General features: G+C 43.8%; 1 protein-coding gene across 4 annotated transcripts in view; it reads right to left on the reverse strand.

Moving 5' to 3' along the window:
* Positions 1 to 4591: 4591 nt before the first annotated feature.
* The window catches only part of VGLL4 (vestigial like family member 4), a 186869-nt gene continuing 173959 nt past the window's right edge, over positions 4592 to 17501 (reverse strand). For all 4 annotated transcript variants that reach the window (XM_027863687.1, XM_027863686.1, XM_027863685.1 and 1 more), the window contains 3 exons: positions 10566 to 10782; positions 6052 to 6175; positions 4592 to 4973 (listed from right to left, as the gene is read on the reverse strand). In XM_027863687.1, the coding sequence (XP_027719488.1) occupies positions 4702 to 4973; positions 6052 to 6175; positions 10566 to 10782 (613 nt within the window). In that variant the 3' untranslated portion in view covers positions 4592 to 4701. The remainder of the gene's footprint in view (positions 4974 to 6051; positions 6176 to 10565; positions 10783 to 17501) is intronic.

A 17501-nucleotide genomic window follows, 5' to 3' on the forward strand; every position in this document is an offset into this window, starting at 1 on the left:
CCCGGTTGTTCTATATGATCTTGGATCTAGGCATGGGCAGGGTCTAACTCTATAATGCTCTTAGGAAAATGATTCTGGAAACAGTTCAATGCAGAGACAAAGGAACTCTTAGGAGCAGCCAGTCAACAGAGAAGCCCAGTGTGTTCCATGGAAGACAGAGGAATGTCATTGTCCTGGTTGGCTGGAGGCCTGGTAATAAGTCAGAGGCCCCAAGGGAGAATATGCCCTAAGGAGGCCTGCACCTCTGGTGTCCACAGAGCTCAGCCCGGCTGTAGTTGGCCCTGGCTGATCCAGCTGGTTCTGTCCAGGCTTGGCCCTCTGACTGCCATGGGCCAAACTGAACACCAGGATATTATCTTTGCTAGAACCTCAGTCACACTGCTGTGGCCCATAAGGCATGGTAATTTCATTTAAAAAAAAAAAAAAAGCTTTCATTTTAGAAGTGAGAGATGGCTCTGATCTTTGCTTGCCTTTATTCTAGTGGGAGGACCTCTCTGGTACCGTCAGACAGCAGCTTTCTTAGGCACCTCATGTAGATCTCCATGTCATACTCCCCACCTGAGGAGTCTTGTGTCCCTGGGACCTAAAGCAAACACTCCTGCCTCACTGTCCGTGGTGTGTTTGTTCACATGTGAACTGGGAGGAGGCTGGCGGACAGTATGTGGGAGCCCCCCAGGGGAGGGACAGTCAGTGGATGGTTTTTCTTATGGGTTAGCGCTACTTATACTAAGTCAGCACAAATCAAATACCGTTGACACATTACATGGTTTTGCTTTTCTTAATGGGAAGATCATATTGGCTGCTGCAAAGTAGCAAAGTATCAAAATTCTTTTTAGAGGGGAAAATTCAGGACACTGATGCATGCTGCCATCATGTCTGAGACCACAACGATCACACCTGGGGAACTGGTGATGGGAGCACCCTTGGCATGGTTGTGCAGCCAGCTGAAGTTCCATTGTGCTGCGTTTGTGAATCCATCACTTAGCCCAGCGCTTGGCATGGGCGGAGTGCTGGGTAAATGAGTGCCCCGGGCCTCCCTCCCAAGCCTTTGGTCTGGGCCACGAGAACAAGGGTTTGGAGCCTGAGTGAGGAATGAGGGAGGGATTCTTTGTCTTTTTTGGGTGTGTCATGGACCCCTCTGGCAGTCTGGTGAGGCCAACAAACCTTAGAAGACTTTCAAATGCATAAAAAGGAGACCAATTCTACTGAAATACAGCTATCAAAACATTAAAAAAAAACCCAAGTTCATGGACCCCGGACCTAAGAACGTCTAGTTCCAGCTGGAGGCTCTGCTTACAATAAATAGCAAAGTTGTGAGTTGTTTCAGTCACGTCCAACCCTCTGTGACCCCATTTGGGGTTTTCTTGGCAGAGATACTGGGGTGGTTTGCCATTTCCTTCTCCAGCTCATTGTACAGATGAGGAAATTGAGGCAAACAGGGTTAAGTAACTTGCCCAGGGTCACACAGCTAGTAAGTGTCTGAGGTCCTATTTGAACTCAGGTCTTTCTGACCCCAGGCCCCATGCTCTGCCTGCTGTGCCACCCAGCTGCCCCAGAGTTACACTAGTAGCTTCAGTAGTAAATCTCAGGTCTTCCTGACTCCAGCATTCTACCCACTTTACCACCCAGCGCCCAACAGCACTAGGAGTCACTAGCATTTCTATAGCAGTTTAAGGTTCTCTCGTCTGATTGACCCATATCCTTCCTGGTACCATTGCCTTGGATGGCTATGTGGGGTGTTAAAACTCGAGGGTGGTTCCAAGCCTGAATGCTGGGGTGTGCCCTCTCTCGGAAGCAGAGCCTTGCCTGTGGGCCAGCTCCTCTACCTGTTTCGTGGCAGCTATGATAGCTATCAGAGTTAGATGGATGTTCACACATCCAGATCCTCCGGCAGCCTTCCCCCAACAGCGAGAGATGTACCCTTGCTGGCCCCATGGCAGGCCCCATCATCTCTCCCCATCCCCAGCAGCAACTTCAAGCAAAAACGGTCGGAAAAAAGCATGTGGTTTTAAGAGCACTTTATTGTTCTTTAAGGCTACTTTTAAGTACAAAAAAAGATGGCCTGCCAAACCTTTTTTTTTTCTTCTTCATCCAGGTGAAACAGGCCACAGAGAATGGTATATTACAGATATACAAACATGGAGAGAATGGTTCAGAATGAACTGCAGATAGCTCAGCTTGGTGAAGAAACTTCACTGTGCTTTTTTTCGATCAGGGAGCTCATTCCTTCCCCATGAAATGTTTGGTTCCCCTCTCCCCAAGCTCCCTCTGTCCCGTCCCACCCACTTCTATCTTGACCTATCGCAGATAAGTCAGCGCCCCCAGGGACCCAGCTGTTAATAGACACTGTTTGCTTTCCCAATACATAGAATGAGGACTGTCTTCACCACGTTGTTCAAGAAATGTCATTAGGAGTCACACTGTCCACGGAGTCCATCTACAGTGTTAGTATTTTCCTATTACAACACTCAGTAGCCTGCAGCGATAACAAACTAGTGGCTAGAATGCAAATGCAGTGTTCTCATAGAATAACTGTGTTCCTGCACTTTTACTGTATCACAGACAACTCTAAAACAAAAAAAGATCAACTTTTTTCTCCAAACAAAAAAAATGAATGATTACAATAGGAAAGGGAAAAATTAAATAGCTACATATCATTAACAAATTAATTGTTCCTCAAAAAATACCTACAAATTTCTCTGTACATTCTTTACGCACAGCGTAATGATGGTCTTAAAGTTCCCTATATAAAAAAAAAGTATTCTCAAACAGTTTTCCTACAGAGAGTAGGGGCCTGAATGCCAAAGCAAGGAAGCATGGACTACCAGAAAGATGGTAGTGAAATGTATGGGGGGGAGAGGGGAGGGTGCAGAGAGAGAGAGAGAGAGACTTTCTCTTTAAAAAACAAAACCCAGCAATAACAACGACAAAAAAGACCCCACCTCAGCAGCCACCCTATATAAATACAAGTGAGAGCCAAGCCTCTTATCATCCCACCCTGCACCTTTTCCAAATTAAACAGCTCAACTTCAAGCTTCTCAAACTGAAAACAAGTAACAACGGCCCCCCAAAAAGCGCTGTGACCACCCAACTCAGCAGCAATTTCCTAGAGGGCCCAGGGTCTGGCCAGGTGACCCAGTATCCAAAGTTCTTGATGTAACTGTACTGGGGGGAGGCTGGAATGTAGCATGGGGAAGGGAAAAGATCCAAAGGAAAGGAGGGAGAAGGGGGAGGGGGGATCATATTTAATAATAATAAAACAAAAAAAGAGAGAAGCTGCTGGCCTCCACAGCCGTGTTGTTCACCATGCTTTCCTCTTTACCTAATTTCTAGTTAGTAGCTATTAATATAGCAAATGATAATAAATGCAGTAATAACTGTATAAAGTCTTCTAATGGAGGAATGTACACTGCCTTGGCCCAGGCTTACGAGTAAGCATTAAAAACATCACTTCACAGATTGCCCGTAATCTGGTGTTCAGCCAATAGAGTCGAAGGAGCAGTTTCTGCATCTGGGGGAGCTGGAGGACAAATCCTGAAGCCTCAGGAAGCAAATCTGTCGAAAGCACAGAGTGATGCACAAATAAATGATGAAATCAGGCCTGGGCAACCCTAGGGCATCCTGTAAGTTGGACGATCACCTACTGAACGGCTTTGCTCAGGAGGCCTGGTGCCAGCTGTGAGTAAAGTGAATACCAAATACAAAAATCTTAGCGTACAACTGTACCAGCAGTGAGTATACCTAGGACTGTAACTGACAAAAATAAACTAATTCTGAACAGAAGCTAGTTACGTATTATGGTTTTAAAACTGTCTATACATTAATAGATACCAGCTATTTTTTCTCATAAAACATGCATCTTTTAAAGCACTATTGAACCCACCAACCTCAGCTCTATTCTAACAAACTGCAGTGTTTAGAAAAAAAAAAAAATAAAATGCCCGTGTTCGGTTGAGTAATGCAGTCCAGTTGCAAGCACTAAGCACCTGAAATCTAAAGAGAGAAAGACCTATAACCTGTATGAGACTTCCCCTTCCAAGCGGTTTTGTTAAAAAAAAAATTACACACATAAATGGACAGAAATGTCATTCTTAAACCCTTTTTTTTTTTCAGCAGTTTGCCCTCGAAATACTAGCATCTTGCCTAAAGAAGTTGCCAGGCAACTAATCGTCCTCCAATAGTGCAAATCATACGTGACAATTCTTTTCAAGTATATACATACAAAATGACTGAACAAAGAAATAGAAGCAATGGAAGCAAACCACAACAAGTCTCGTCTCAAGGAGCTAATTGAAAGCACAAAGCATTTTGGGTCAACCACCTGTCCTAATGGCTTTCAGTGAGCGAGCCAGCTAGCGAGCCGCGCGTGCGCATTGCAGATTTCGGTTCTGTTAAGAGGGTCAGCAGACCTGCATCAGAGGTTTCTTTGGTAACTGAGGCAGGAAGTAAGGATGCTACATTATACAGATGTTTCACACATAGTTCCTGCTATCATGTTTGAGGGCACCCTTGTACAAATACCAAGCGAGTACAAAAAAAAAAAAAAAAAAAGACGTTGCAAACTAACCTTTTCCCACCCCCCACCCCATCACCTACCCCACCCCCACACCATTTTCCATTTAAGCATTGACGGTTCAAAGCTCAGGCAAACCATGCAGATTCACTTGTTCTCCAACAGAGGAGGTGTTGGCGGTCCTCTCTTCATGAGACAACAGAGGGGGAATGATTGTGATTGACCATGTGGGAAGACGGGCTGGATGGCTGGCCCCTCCTGGAAGCTGACTCAGGACTGCTAGAAGCCCCATCCTTGGCAGCCTTGATCTGCAACCACGTGTCGCCCAGCGCTTTGGCAAAGTGGTCGTCCACTGACCCCGTGATGGACACAGAGTTTGCCACAGGCTCTGGCTCCTTGTAGTTCTTGCCGAGGCTCCGACGGAAGTGTTCCTCTACCACGGGGTCACAGGTGGTGGCAGCTAGAAGGAAGGCCAGGCAGAACGTGTTCAGAACACAGGCGTGCTAAGCCCAGCTGAGGGCTCCAGCACACACCCCACCCCATGTCCCTCAACCCACATTTCCTCCGTGTCATTAAAGCAGGAATTCTGGCCTCCACTTGCCTACTGGAAGGTCACACTCTTTTACCAAGCTGACCTTCAGGTAATGGCAAATTAACCCTAAAGTCTCCTCCACAGAGGGAGGAGCCCAAAACACAGGAAAAAGACCTTGACTATGGAGTCCTGAGCCCTTGGACTTCTAAATCTTTAGCCTTCATCTGACAATTGTGTGTATTTTTATGTACTTCTATTGCCCCTGGATTAAGACTATAAAATTTCAGAGGACAGGACCACATACTCTACACTTCTCACCTCCCTCCTCATCTTCCCCCCACACCTCTTCCTCTGACCGACCACAGTACTTAACATCCTACACCACACAGCTGAACACCTCATTGTTTACTATCTTCCTACACTTATTAATTGTCTCATGTGCCTATACCCTAGCTTTCCAATCAGCTTGAAAGTTCACTGAAGTCATGCACACTGGATGTACTAAATGAAAACTTGCTGGCAAAAACATCCATGGAGAGTAGAATACACAAGGTTGAGACCACTCCTTACATTAAGGCACATAGATAGCCCTTCTATTAAAAGTTGGTAAACTATAGACTTGACGAGTGACAGATCTCAGTCCCAACCCCCAGACTAGGCAGCCTTCCACAGTAGGTCTCAGAGGATGTACTGAGTGGGAAAGTTTGTTGGGAAGTATCTGTTGTGTCAAAACAAAATATCAATAAATTTTTTTTTTGGAATAGAAATATGGAAAACGTGAAATAAATACTCAGTGGTGATGAAAGATGAAGGAGGCTTCTTGTCATCTATTCAAATTATTCCTGGTCTGAACAGCAAAGGGAGTGGTGACTAACAAATTTTTAAAAACTTTTGTTAAGAGTTATAATTTATAAACAGAGTTAACAGCACTTTTTGAATCAACAGGGTTTCCCCACGATCTGTTTTTCTTTCAAAGTGATGGGGGAGGAAGACAGAGTTCACTTACTACTTGGAGGCCGCCTGTAGTTTGCTGATGTAGATGAGACACACCCACTGTGGGCGATGGGGCAGTGGGAGAGGTTACAGTTACGATTGCTTGCAGAGGCACAGGTGATCACTGAGGGGCGGTTCTAAGGACACGGCAAGAAAGGACAAAAGTTTAGTTCACTTGCAAAACTGCTGGCAACTCAATAGTTCCTTCTCCCCTCCTTCCCTCAAAAGGAGCTACCTGAAATAAACCCTGTTCCCATCTAAGCTGATGTGTGATGTACGTCACAAGAAATTAGGGGAAAAGATGGTTGGTTTGACTCTGGCTCTCAGGTCTGGCCAAAGGTGAGAGTGGGGCACAGTGGATACAGGGCTCGACATGGTGTGAAGGAAGACCTGAGTTCAAATTCTGCCTTACACACTTACTAGCTGTGTGACCCTGAGCAAGTTGCTTGATCTTTCTAGGCCTCAGTTTCCTCTTCTGTAAAATGGAGATTATAATTGCACCTTCTTCCCAGGGGTGTTGAAAAAATAAACTAAGACAATATTTGTAAAGCATTTTGCGAACCTCAAAGCTCTACACAAATACTAGCTAGTATCATCATCATCATCATCATCATCATTATAGCTTCTAAAGGGTAGGGGCTAGTTTTAAATCTCTTATTTAAATCATTTTATTCCCAGTCCAATGCACTCTACATAGTTAGCTATTAATCAATGTTTCTCTAGTTGAACTAACTAGCTGTTAGCATTGCCTTTCCTCTGATCCACCCACCACTTTACAAAACCAGAGAACAACATTCTCTTCTCCAAGAGCAAAAATGGAGGCTTTTTTAAAAAGTATTTTTACATCCCCAGCTGAAACCTTGGGCTGAACAAGTCATGGCTTGGGCAAGTTCAGAGAAGAACCCAAGTGCTTCAGGAAGGAGGCGGTGATTGTACACAACACACTCAGGACCTGGCCAGGGGGCCGCTCTTAACAGCTCAAGCTTCTTCTCTCTGCCCCACTTTGGATTCTACAAAATACTAATCCCTTCTGGGCCATCTCTCCTCTGTCAGAAGTCCTCCCCATCAATGTAGCCTGGCCAAGTCAAAATTTCTCCTGCTGTCACAATAACCCCCAAAAGAAATGTCCACAACTTTCTCTGGGAGCCTTCTGTGGGGGGTGGGGGTTCCTGTGTGGGGAAAGGGGTACGGAGAGAGGCCTCCAATCAAAAAGCCATTGAAACAGGAATCCCTGCTCTGTGGGCCCTGGGTTATACTGGTGCCTCCCCCGTAAAAACTGGCGCCAACCTGGAATGGAGTTTGGATGTACAGGGATTCACTGCTTAGTCAACTGTGTTGAAATACATAGCATATGTCAAAGATAAATGTGTGCGTGCACACCTGCCTGTACATGCATGTATCCACACTCTTACATCAATCCCGCCCAACTAAAACGGTATCAGTCATGCCAAGCTACGAGGTGCACATGTATACAGTAGGTGTGTGCACAGTTACAGTGCAAGAGGCACGTTCATGGGGGTCATAGCTTTAGAGGCAGAAAGGCCTTGGAGATCATCTACTCCAACCACTTCATTCTAAAGAAGAAAATAAGATCCAGGTGCTTACCCAAGGACACATCAAAAAGAAGTCAAAGAAAGGAATGAGGACAGATGGATCAGTACAAATCCCATTATGGGAAGGGGAATGAATCTGAAATGTTGATGGGGTTGAACAGAACTCTCTAAGTTCCAATTTGTGTTCATTTGGGGGCTGTGCCATCCATCTCCTTTCGTGGGTTCAGAAAAGATGGATATTTTGTAGAATTCAAAATGGGGCCTTGTCCAGAAAGGAAAAGACCACACTGCTGCCAGTGGCTGGCCCCTGGTCAATATTTGAGCTGAGTCTGCGCTTGGTTATAACGTGATTTACCATCAGAATTGTTTATGTTCTTTTAAAAAATGGTCTGCCTTCCTGCTTGTGAAATCCTCTCCTCTAAAAGCAAAGCCTACAGGGCTGATAATAACCTGACTCACTTTCCAGTGTCATTCTCCAGATTGCTCTCTGTGGGGCACAGACTGGCAATGCTCTCCAGTAACCTTCCAACCCTATGATGTTCTCTTGGTTTGGCAGGGCAAGAAGAGAGGTAGAGAACCCTAGCACAGCCTGCACACATGCACGCACACACACTTCACACTTCCACTGCCACTGAAAACATGGCTCATTTGGAATCCTAAAATGTCAGAAATAAGATGAGGGGGGTGGGGAGACTGGGGGAAGTGAGATCAGACTAGAAAATAAATCCCTAAGGTCTCTAACAGCGCAAAGGATCTTACATTCTATGAGTATCTAGTCAAACCTCCTTTTACAGATAAGGAAATGGAGGCCCACACAGATCAAGTCAATGGCCTAAGGTCACATGGCTCCCAATGTTATTTCCATCCCAGACGGCTTCTTTGCATGGACTTCTAATCCAGGTGGCCTTAAAAAAAAAGCAATGAATGGCATCTCCCACTGTTACTTCTTCCTCATGTTTCTAAAACCTAGACTTTTACTAAGCCTCATCTTCATTAATGGTGTCTTCAAAGCCTCCCCTCCTGGTATTTATTCTTGGCACATTTTTTTATTGGTAAAATCATATTTTTCTGCCCCTCTGTCCCATCAAGACTAGCTCCCTTCTTGATTTAGCTTTTTTTTTTTTTTGGCAAGGCAATTGGAGTTAAGTGACTTACCCAGGGTCACACAGCTAGTAATATTCTCGGCATATTGTGCTAGGTTCAGCATATGCTCCCAACTAGCTACTATTCATAAGAATGTGAGATAACTATGTCACCTTCCCTAATACACTTTGACCTCACTGTTCAAGCACCTTGCCTATCTGCCTATCCCACTTTGTTTAAACACTTATAATTCCCATGCTGTAAAGGGAGTTCACTGTCAGCCCCTTTGGGCCCTCCTTCAACACTGCCTGTCTTCCCTGACCCACTAATGGGTGGCTGAAATCCTGGCCACAAAACTACTGCTCTCTAGCAGTTTCCCCAATGCCTATATCATTTCTTGCTAAATTTCTACTTTAGCCAAACAGCCATAGGAAATACTTAAGTCAAACAAATGAAATCAAGACAAACCCCTGGAAATAGACAAACACGGAGGGGCTAAAGGTCGGGGAGAGGCAGGTTAGGAAAATACCTAGAGAACTGTATAACTGGGTCAGGGCTGGCAGCTCCACTATCACACGACACCAGGGATGAAATGGAAAGCTGGATTTTTCCTTCTCAGCTGTCAATGAATCAACAGTTGAGCAGAAAGGAAAAGTTGACTCTATGCAAAGATGTCAGCCCACACTATTAGGTCAGCTGGTTATAGCACTGCTAAGACAGCCAAAGTTTGTCCAAGTGGGGAGCATCTGTAGGATGGATGGCTGGAATATTTAATTCTTTAAAAAGGGGGAAAAAAAGAAAAAGAAACATTCTGGCAAAATGTCAATTGTGTACCCTTGGCTACCATCTCCTACCTCAAGCAGGGGGCAGATGGCTTTACCCAGCGCTTTGCATGGTACCCAGTCTTAGAAGGTCCTTAATAAATGCTCGTTGATCGGAGGCCCAGGACAGGAGAGGACACCTCTGCCAATGTACACTCCACAAAAGCTTCTTAATGAAAAGCAATGCATCTTATCTCTCTGTGTATCTGCCACAGCTCCCTCATGAACACTGCATCAGGCTCTTGGGCCATGAAAACCTCAGGAGGACAAAACCTCAGGAGGACAATACCTCAGGAGGCTAATGGGCCTCCCTCCCACTCACAACATCCTCTGAAGCATGGCTTCTTGAAAGCTTCCCTCCTCTCCTGCTTCCACCTCAAGAGATGCAGGACGAACCAGACTTTTTTTTTTAAGTCAGGCAATAGGGGTTAAGTGACTTGCCCAAGGTCACACAGCTAGTACGTGTCAAGTGTTTGGTCTGAGACCGGATTTGAACTCAGATCCTCCTGACTTCAGGACCAGTGCTCTATCCACTGCGCCACTGAGCTGCCCCTGCACCACCTAGCTGCCCCTGAACCAGACTTTTAAAACCAAAAGGGATAACAAGGTGCAATCTCATCATTGTACAAATGAGGAAACTGAGGCCTCAAAGAAGTTAAGAAAAATTGCCCAAGGTTACAAAGTGAATCAGTGGCCAAGCCCACACAACAGTTTCACACATAAAGGGTTTCTGATGATCCCATTTCCCCAACTGCCGAAACAGGACATTCAGAGTTAACTATCTTAATTTTAAGTCTATCCAATCAAGCCCCAACCCTACATACATCTAATGGTTATTGCCACCATCCTCCCTGCCTTATCCCTACTCCCACTCTTAGTATGTCATCCCAAACAGAAAGCAAAACCCCAATTCCACAGACCAGAGAGTGTTATGAGTTGGAAGGAATCATAAACATCACTCCTCCAAGAGTTCCTAACTTTTTGGGTGTCCTAGACCTGTTTGGGTGTCCGGAGAAGCCTATGGACCTCTTCTCAGAATAAGGTTTTGAAACACATCCTAAGGGACATACCTGCTGCCGTTCCACAGAGGTCAATGTTGGAGAGATGCCAACTGTTCTGCTGGCATCCATGCTGTTTTTGGTCAGTGCAAGGGGTTGCTCCATGGTGATGCTGGGGATGGAGGCATACATGTGACTGCCGTGCAGACTCATGGTGGGAGCCACAGCACGTTCAATGGGGCTGCGGCTTCTTTCCCGGTGTTCTTTCCGGCAATCCCCATTCTTGCTTCTGGTAAGGAAAGATGAACACGTGAAGGTCAACGGTTGGCACTTACAAACGTTTCGATAATGAAAGGAACCATTCACACATATGAACAATGGCACCAGAGGTTATCACCTTTACAGTCTTTTGTTAATAGGCTCTGAAGAAGCAACTCAGTTAATCGGTCTTATTCAAAAACCTGACTTTTTGTGTTGGTTTAGTAATTTTTATGGAAATCTTTCTGCAATATCTTATTCACATTTATTTTTTTCTAATTAACTTTTTTTTCAGTGAACAAGAGTATATTTCTCTCCTAATCACCATTGGGAAAGAATAAATGGAAAACAAACTATTATAACAAATATGCATAATCAAGCAAAACAAATTCCTACACTGGCTGGGTTTAAAAAAAAAAAAAAAAGAATGCTTCATTCTGCAGCGAGGTGACTCAGAGGATAGAGCACTGGGCCTAGAGTCAGGAAGACCTGAGTTCAAATCCAGCCTCACACACTCACGAGCTGTGTGATACTGGGCAAGTCACATAAACACTGCTTGCCTCAGTCTCCTCAACTGTAAAGTGGGGATAATAAGAGCACTTATGTCATAGTGTTATTGTGAGGGTCAAATGAGATACTATTTGTTTGGCACAGTTCCTAGCATGCTATATTCCCTTCCCTTCAGGCAATGAAGTGAGAGATTGAATGTTTGTTAGCTTGTTTTTCAAATAAGTCAATCAACAAATATTTACTGTCACTGTGTAGGCCCAGATTTCAAAGAATCTGAACAGTAAAAAAAAAACAAAACTCATTTAACACTGAAAATATATGGATATATATACATATATATATACACACTATATATATGTACGTATATATTCAAACCCCAATGTGAAAGCTCTGTGGAAAGACAAAATTAGTATAAAATAGTTCCCTGACAGATTTTGTAACCTAATTAGGAAGAGAAGATTAATACACAAATTAAAAAAAAAGATGATATAATTAAGTGCTGAATTAGATAGTATGGACTATAAGCACTCTAGGAGTTCAGACAAGAAGGAGATGAATGTGGGGATACAGAAGAAATGTTAAGTTGGGCTTTTTTCCCTTAAGGAGCTTACAAACTAACACAGAGCTATCAAACACGTAGAGCATGGACTTGGAAATATCTAACAAACTAAATACAAAAGAGCATAATGTTAATATGAGGTTTTCTAAGTTAACATGGAGCTGCAAGAATTCTTACCATGGTTAAGCAGTCCCTGTTTCTATTTGAGTTCTACGTCAGTGATCTAACAGGCAAGTCAAGACCAACATAATAAATAAGTGAACAACCAGGGGGCCTTACCTAACTCAGGATGGAGGCATAAGAGCTAGATTCTAGGGGCTATAGGGGTACAGAAGAGCCATCAAGAATAGATCAGTCAGGTGGGGCTTCATGGACTAAGTATGGCTTAAGCTGGGCCTTGAACAATAGGTAGGATTTGGGTTATTCTTTTTTCTCCCCAGGGGAAAAATACCACATCTTCCTCCATGGCAAAGCAGAGGTAGCTAGATAGCATGCAGGACTTGAGAGAATCCTGCCTCAGACACTTATGAGCTCTAAGTCTATGAATATGTCCTCATCTGTAAAATGGGGATGACATACAAATGGGAAAAGGACCCACAAGTACAAAAATATTTATGGTAGCTCTTTTTGTGGTGGCAAAGAATTGGAAATTGAGAGGATGCCCATCAATTGGGGAATGGCTGAGCAAGTTGTGGCAGATGAATGTAATGGAATACTATTGTGCTATAAGAAATGGTGAACAGGCTGACTTCAGAAAAACCTGGAAAGACTTGTATGGTCTGATGTGGAGTAAAGTGAGCAGAACCAAGAGAACGTTGTACACAGTAACAGCCACGTTGTGTGATGACTAATATTGATAAACTTAACCCTTCCTGGCAATACAAGAATCTAAGACATCTCCAAAGGCCTCGTGATGGAAAATGCTATCCACAAAGAAGAAAGAACTATGGAGTTTGAATGTGGATGGAAGCATACTATTTGCTTTTCTTTTTCTTCTGTTGTGTTTTGTTTCCTCTTTCTGATGGTTCCTCCTATTGGTTCTAATTCTTACTTACAACAACACTAATGTGAAAATATGTTTAATAGGAATGTATATGTATAGCCTATATCAGATTGTGTGCCATCTTGGGGAGAGTGGTAGGGAGGAAGGGGGAGAAAAATTTTAAACTCAAAAGCATATGGAAGGGATTGGGGATGATAATAACTACCTTCCCATGCTTGCTATGCAGATAGTTAATATATATAAAGTATTTTTGCAAAACTCAAGGTGCTATAGAAATGCTGGTTTATTATTATCTTAATATTATTGTTAAGTTTTTTTTTTAATAGCATTTCCATGTGGTAAGATCTCTTTGTAAATAAACCAGTAGAGCCTGAGTGGGAATTATCCACACAGGCTGAATCCATTCATTTCCTGGTTTTCACTAACGCTATGTAATCTTCTAGCCATTAAACCCCACATTCTCTCCCAGTGACACACATACATACCATTGCTATTTATATTGTTTTCTCTTTATTTTCTGGAATTAGACTAGGAAATGGGGGGTGTGAGGGAGGGGAGGCTGGTACTAACTATAGATTGGTGATTCTTACACTATAAATCCCAAGAGATAGTTCAACAGCACTTTAGGCTTATGGCCTAATCTTTTACCCAGCACAGAGTCAAGATGGTTTTTTTAGAACAAGCACAAGTACAGAGGTTCTAGGTTTAAATCTTGGCTCTGCTTTTGTAGCTTTAGATAAGTCACTTCCCCTTCCTGGGTCTCACTCTCCTCATCCAGTTGGACTCTAAATTATATGGGCCTATGGCTGGGAGTGGAGACTTCCAATTATTCAAATACTCTGACTGCAAGAGTTAACAGACCTCATTATATAGACATTTTCAAAGAATCTGAATGGTATTAAAAAAAAAGCATTTAACAATGAAAATATATGGATATGATTTAATCTTTCTTTGATGGTTCAGAAGGCATGACAGGATGGCTCTATGGTGCCTCAGGGGTCTCATCATAAACATCAATGATCACTGTCGAGCAGATGTGCAGAAGTGCCTGTGAATGGTATGCTGACTGACAGAACACCAGATAAACCGGCTTCTACTGTACTACAGTACTTACTCTGAAACACAAAATCCATTGATGCGGGAAGGAGCTACGTGAGTACACATGCTTCCCCGGCACTACATATGTCCACTTTCATTTTTGAAAGAAAGAGCAAAATGTTTTTCCTGCGAAAATAATGTTTTGGTTTGTTTTTTTCCCTCTGGGCAATGCCCCTTGGTAGAAACTTAGATCACTTGGAATCCTGGGGCTGGAAAGGACCTTGCCAACCAGTCAACTCAACTTCTGTATTTTTATAAAAGAGAAAACCGAGATCCAAAAAATCCCCAAAGAATCTATCTAAGCCACAGTGTGTGAGTGGCATGTTTCCCCGAGAGAAACTTTCTACAAGCAGGAAGTGGATTCATGGATTTCGGTGGCCAAATTCTGCCAACGTCAAGTTCGGGAAGTACGTGGACAGCAATAAATGCGTACCTGCAAAGACTAGAGACAGTCTGCTAAACAATGCCAGAATATGGCAAGAACAAAAAGCCAATGGCACGAGCTAAAACAAAGAGCAACGCCATTGTAGGGCCAATAAGGGATGGACACAACACTGAAAAAGAAAGTAATCCAAAGGGCTCACAGGTTAATTTTAGCAAAATTATACATTGCTCACATCTCCACTTCATTTTCCCAGTTCCCAGGACTCAAAAACAGACATTGTTTTCCATGTTTCTCCCCAATGAATCATAACCAAGGCTCCAGCGCTTAGCAAGCATCATGTGCTTCCATGGATGTCAGACCCAAACCACACACATCCTGCCTGGGAGATAAAAGTCTGCTCCACTCTGGTTAAAAATAAAGCTTGCTAATTAAAAACAATGCTTCAGCACCACCAAGGTTTAAGTGGTTCAAAGGTAGGCAAGTTACCCAGGCGCCTGATAGATATCCCGGCTCTCATACCACCTGGAAAGCTGATACTCAGCAAATTGGCGTGGAGTTGGACCGTTCACACCATCCCAGAGAAGCAGGCTCCTCTGGCCAAATGTTTTAAGAGAGGAAAACGGAAAGGAGGGGAAAAAAAAGGAGAGGCCCTAGGAAGGGAATAGCTTTTGTTCATTTTCCTCCCGCACAAAGTTTCCTAGGGAATGTATGCCAAACATTTTACTATACTCTCTGCATTGAGAAATAAGAAATGTCCACAATCTTTGGCAAAAAAGTTGGAGACTCCCAACAGTCAAACTGTAAACGTATCCATCACATGAAGAAATAACCCTGCTTCCACTTGTAATTCTCATTAAAGTGAGATTTTCTCTTTCCTTAAGCAAATACCCAAAGTTCAGAGTTCAGGGCAGGCTCTTCAGAATGTATCCTTTGACATTAGCCTGAGGGTTTAATTTAAGCATCAGACACAGAGTTTTATTAACTCTTTGTAGTGATTCCCAGTCTATGTAGTCCTAAAGCTGGAGGGTCCAGGAAGAGCAACAAATTTTGTAAATGCTATCTAGGAATAATGCTGAGTTCTTGTTCAGGGACACAGAACGAAGCACTCCTGTAGAATGTAGATGCTGTGCGCCAATCCAAATGGTGGGGAGGCCTCCTTGGGGAGAGAAGGGAGCCCTAGTCCCTTGTCTTTCCCACAGAGCAGCACCCACGTTACACAAAGCATCCATTTTGAGGCCCGGATTAGCTCTTCTGGATGCCTGCTTCTGCTGGCACCAGTGAATTAAAGGCCTATGTGACAATGTCCACTCTGAAGCCAGCCTAGGCATGAGCTATTGGGAAAAGTGGTGGTGGCACCAGGAGCCAGGGCACAGCCAGAAGAAAACAGGCAGACACTGGGACCAGGGCCAAGAAAGCAAAACGTCGTCCCCCTTGGCCAACCTCCTCCTCCCCATCATCAATAAAGTTCTTGGTGGAAGCCCCATTTGCATACACTGCTGGGCATTATTCAAAGAGCCCTAACTGCTTTCTAAGAGTTTACCCTCTCCTGCGAACAAAACTCCTTTCCATGAGGCTAGCACATTTCATTGATTAAAGCTCTTTAATCTGTCCTATCCATCCAGCTGAGCTTCATCTCTATGCAGTCAGCAGAGCAGCTCTCATTATTATTATTCCCATTTCACAGAGAAGGAAACTGAAGCCCAGGGAGGCAGCTTGGCTAAGGTCAGCTCTTCCACGAGCAGCTGAACCAGGTCTTCTGACTGCCCTGTGCAGTCCATCAATTTTCACATAAAGGAAAATAAACAATGACCACCCACTTCCTCCTTCAGACCCTCCCCCAACCACTGAGTTCCCTGTTCTCCTCCCTTTTCTCTCCATCACCACATGGCCTAGCAGCTTGGGGTCAGACACAAGTTCCAGTGTCAGGGCTGAAACACACCAGCTACCAAACCATTACAAGATTACAAATCATTCATTGCCTTTCTGAGTTTCGATTTTCTCATTCTCTGGAATACTGTTATATGTAATACCTACCTACCTACCTATCTAATGGGCAGCTAGGTGGCACACTGGATAGAACACCAAACACCAGCCCTGGAGTCAAGAAGACCTCAGTTCAAATCAGGCCTCAGGCAATGATGACGAGGGGACCCTGGGCAAATCACTTCACCCTGTTTGTCTCAGTTTCCTCATCTGTAAAATGAGCTGAAGAAGGAAGTGGCAAACCATTCCAATATCTTTGCCAAGAAAACCCTGAATGGGATCACAAAGAGTCAGACACTACTGAACAACCACAAAAATCAACCTGACAAGGTATCTAACAGGCTTTTACAAGACTGTTTTGTAAACTGTAAGCTATTATTAGTATGAGCACTCATTTGGTACAATAACTAATAATACCTACTTTTTACATAATACCTCAAACTTTGTGAAGCACTTTACAAATAAAATCTTTCAACCATCCTGGAAGGTAGGTGCTGTTATTATCACCATTTTACATATGAGGAAACTGAGGCAAAGAGATGTTAAATGACTTCCCAGGGTCACAGAGGAGAAAGTTAAGTGTCTGAGACAGGATTTGAACTCGGGTCTTCCTGATTCCAGGCCCAGTATTCTACCCACTGTCCCCCTTCATTCTGTAACTAAAGAAACTGGGGCCCAGAGAAGTTAAGACTTGCCCAAGGGTTCCATAGGTAGTAAACATCAGAGGCAGGAGAACCTAAATACTGGTTAGACTAGTAAACAAACCGTTTATATTATGTGTTAATTTATGGAACTTGGTGTTGGTTGAAGAATTTATAGGAATTTCATTTAGGAGGGAATTAATCAGAGAAGAGGTCTAATTTCGGGAACAATTTAAACACGATCTTGGCCTTTGGAAAACTCCAGCTAAAGCCTGTTCTTTTTACGCTCCACACAGTTAATCCTCATCTCCTCCACAAAGCTTCCAAATCCTTCCCCCACACCCCGTTTCCCCCCCCCTTCTGAACTGGCTAATTCAGTGTTTCCCAAAGCCTTGCATCACAACCCTTTGGCATGTGGCAAAGGACATCCTGGATATGCTGCAGCTGCCTGGCCTTCTTCACTTCCTTGGCCAGCTTCTGACTAAGGAGCTGGAGAGGCAGGAACTACAGTGGAGAAAGTAGCTGGGGAGAGGGAGAGGGAGAGGGAGAGGGAGAGGGAGGGAGAGGGAGA

The sequence above is a fragment of the Vombatus ursinus genome, unplaced genomic scaffold, assembly GCF_900497805.2.
Source record: "Vombatus ursinus unplaced genomic scaffold, bare-nosed wombat genome assembly UNPS02014773.1, whole genome shotgun sequence".
Classification (NCBI taxonomy): Eukaryota; Metazoa; Chordata; class Mammalia; order Diprotodontia; family Vombatidae; genus Vombatus; species Vombatus ursinus.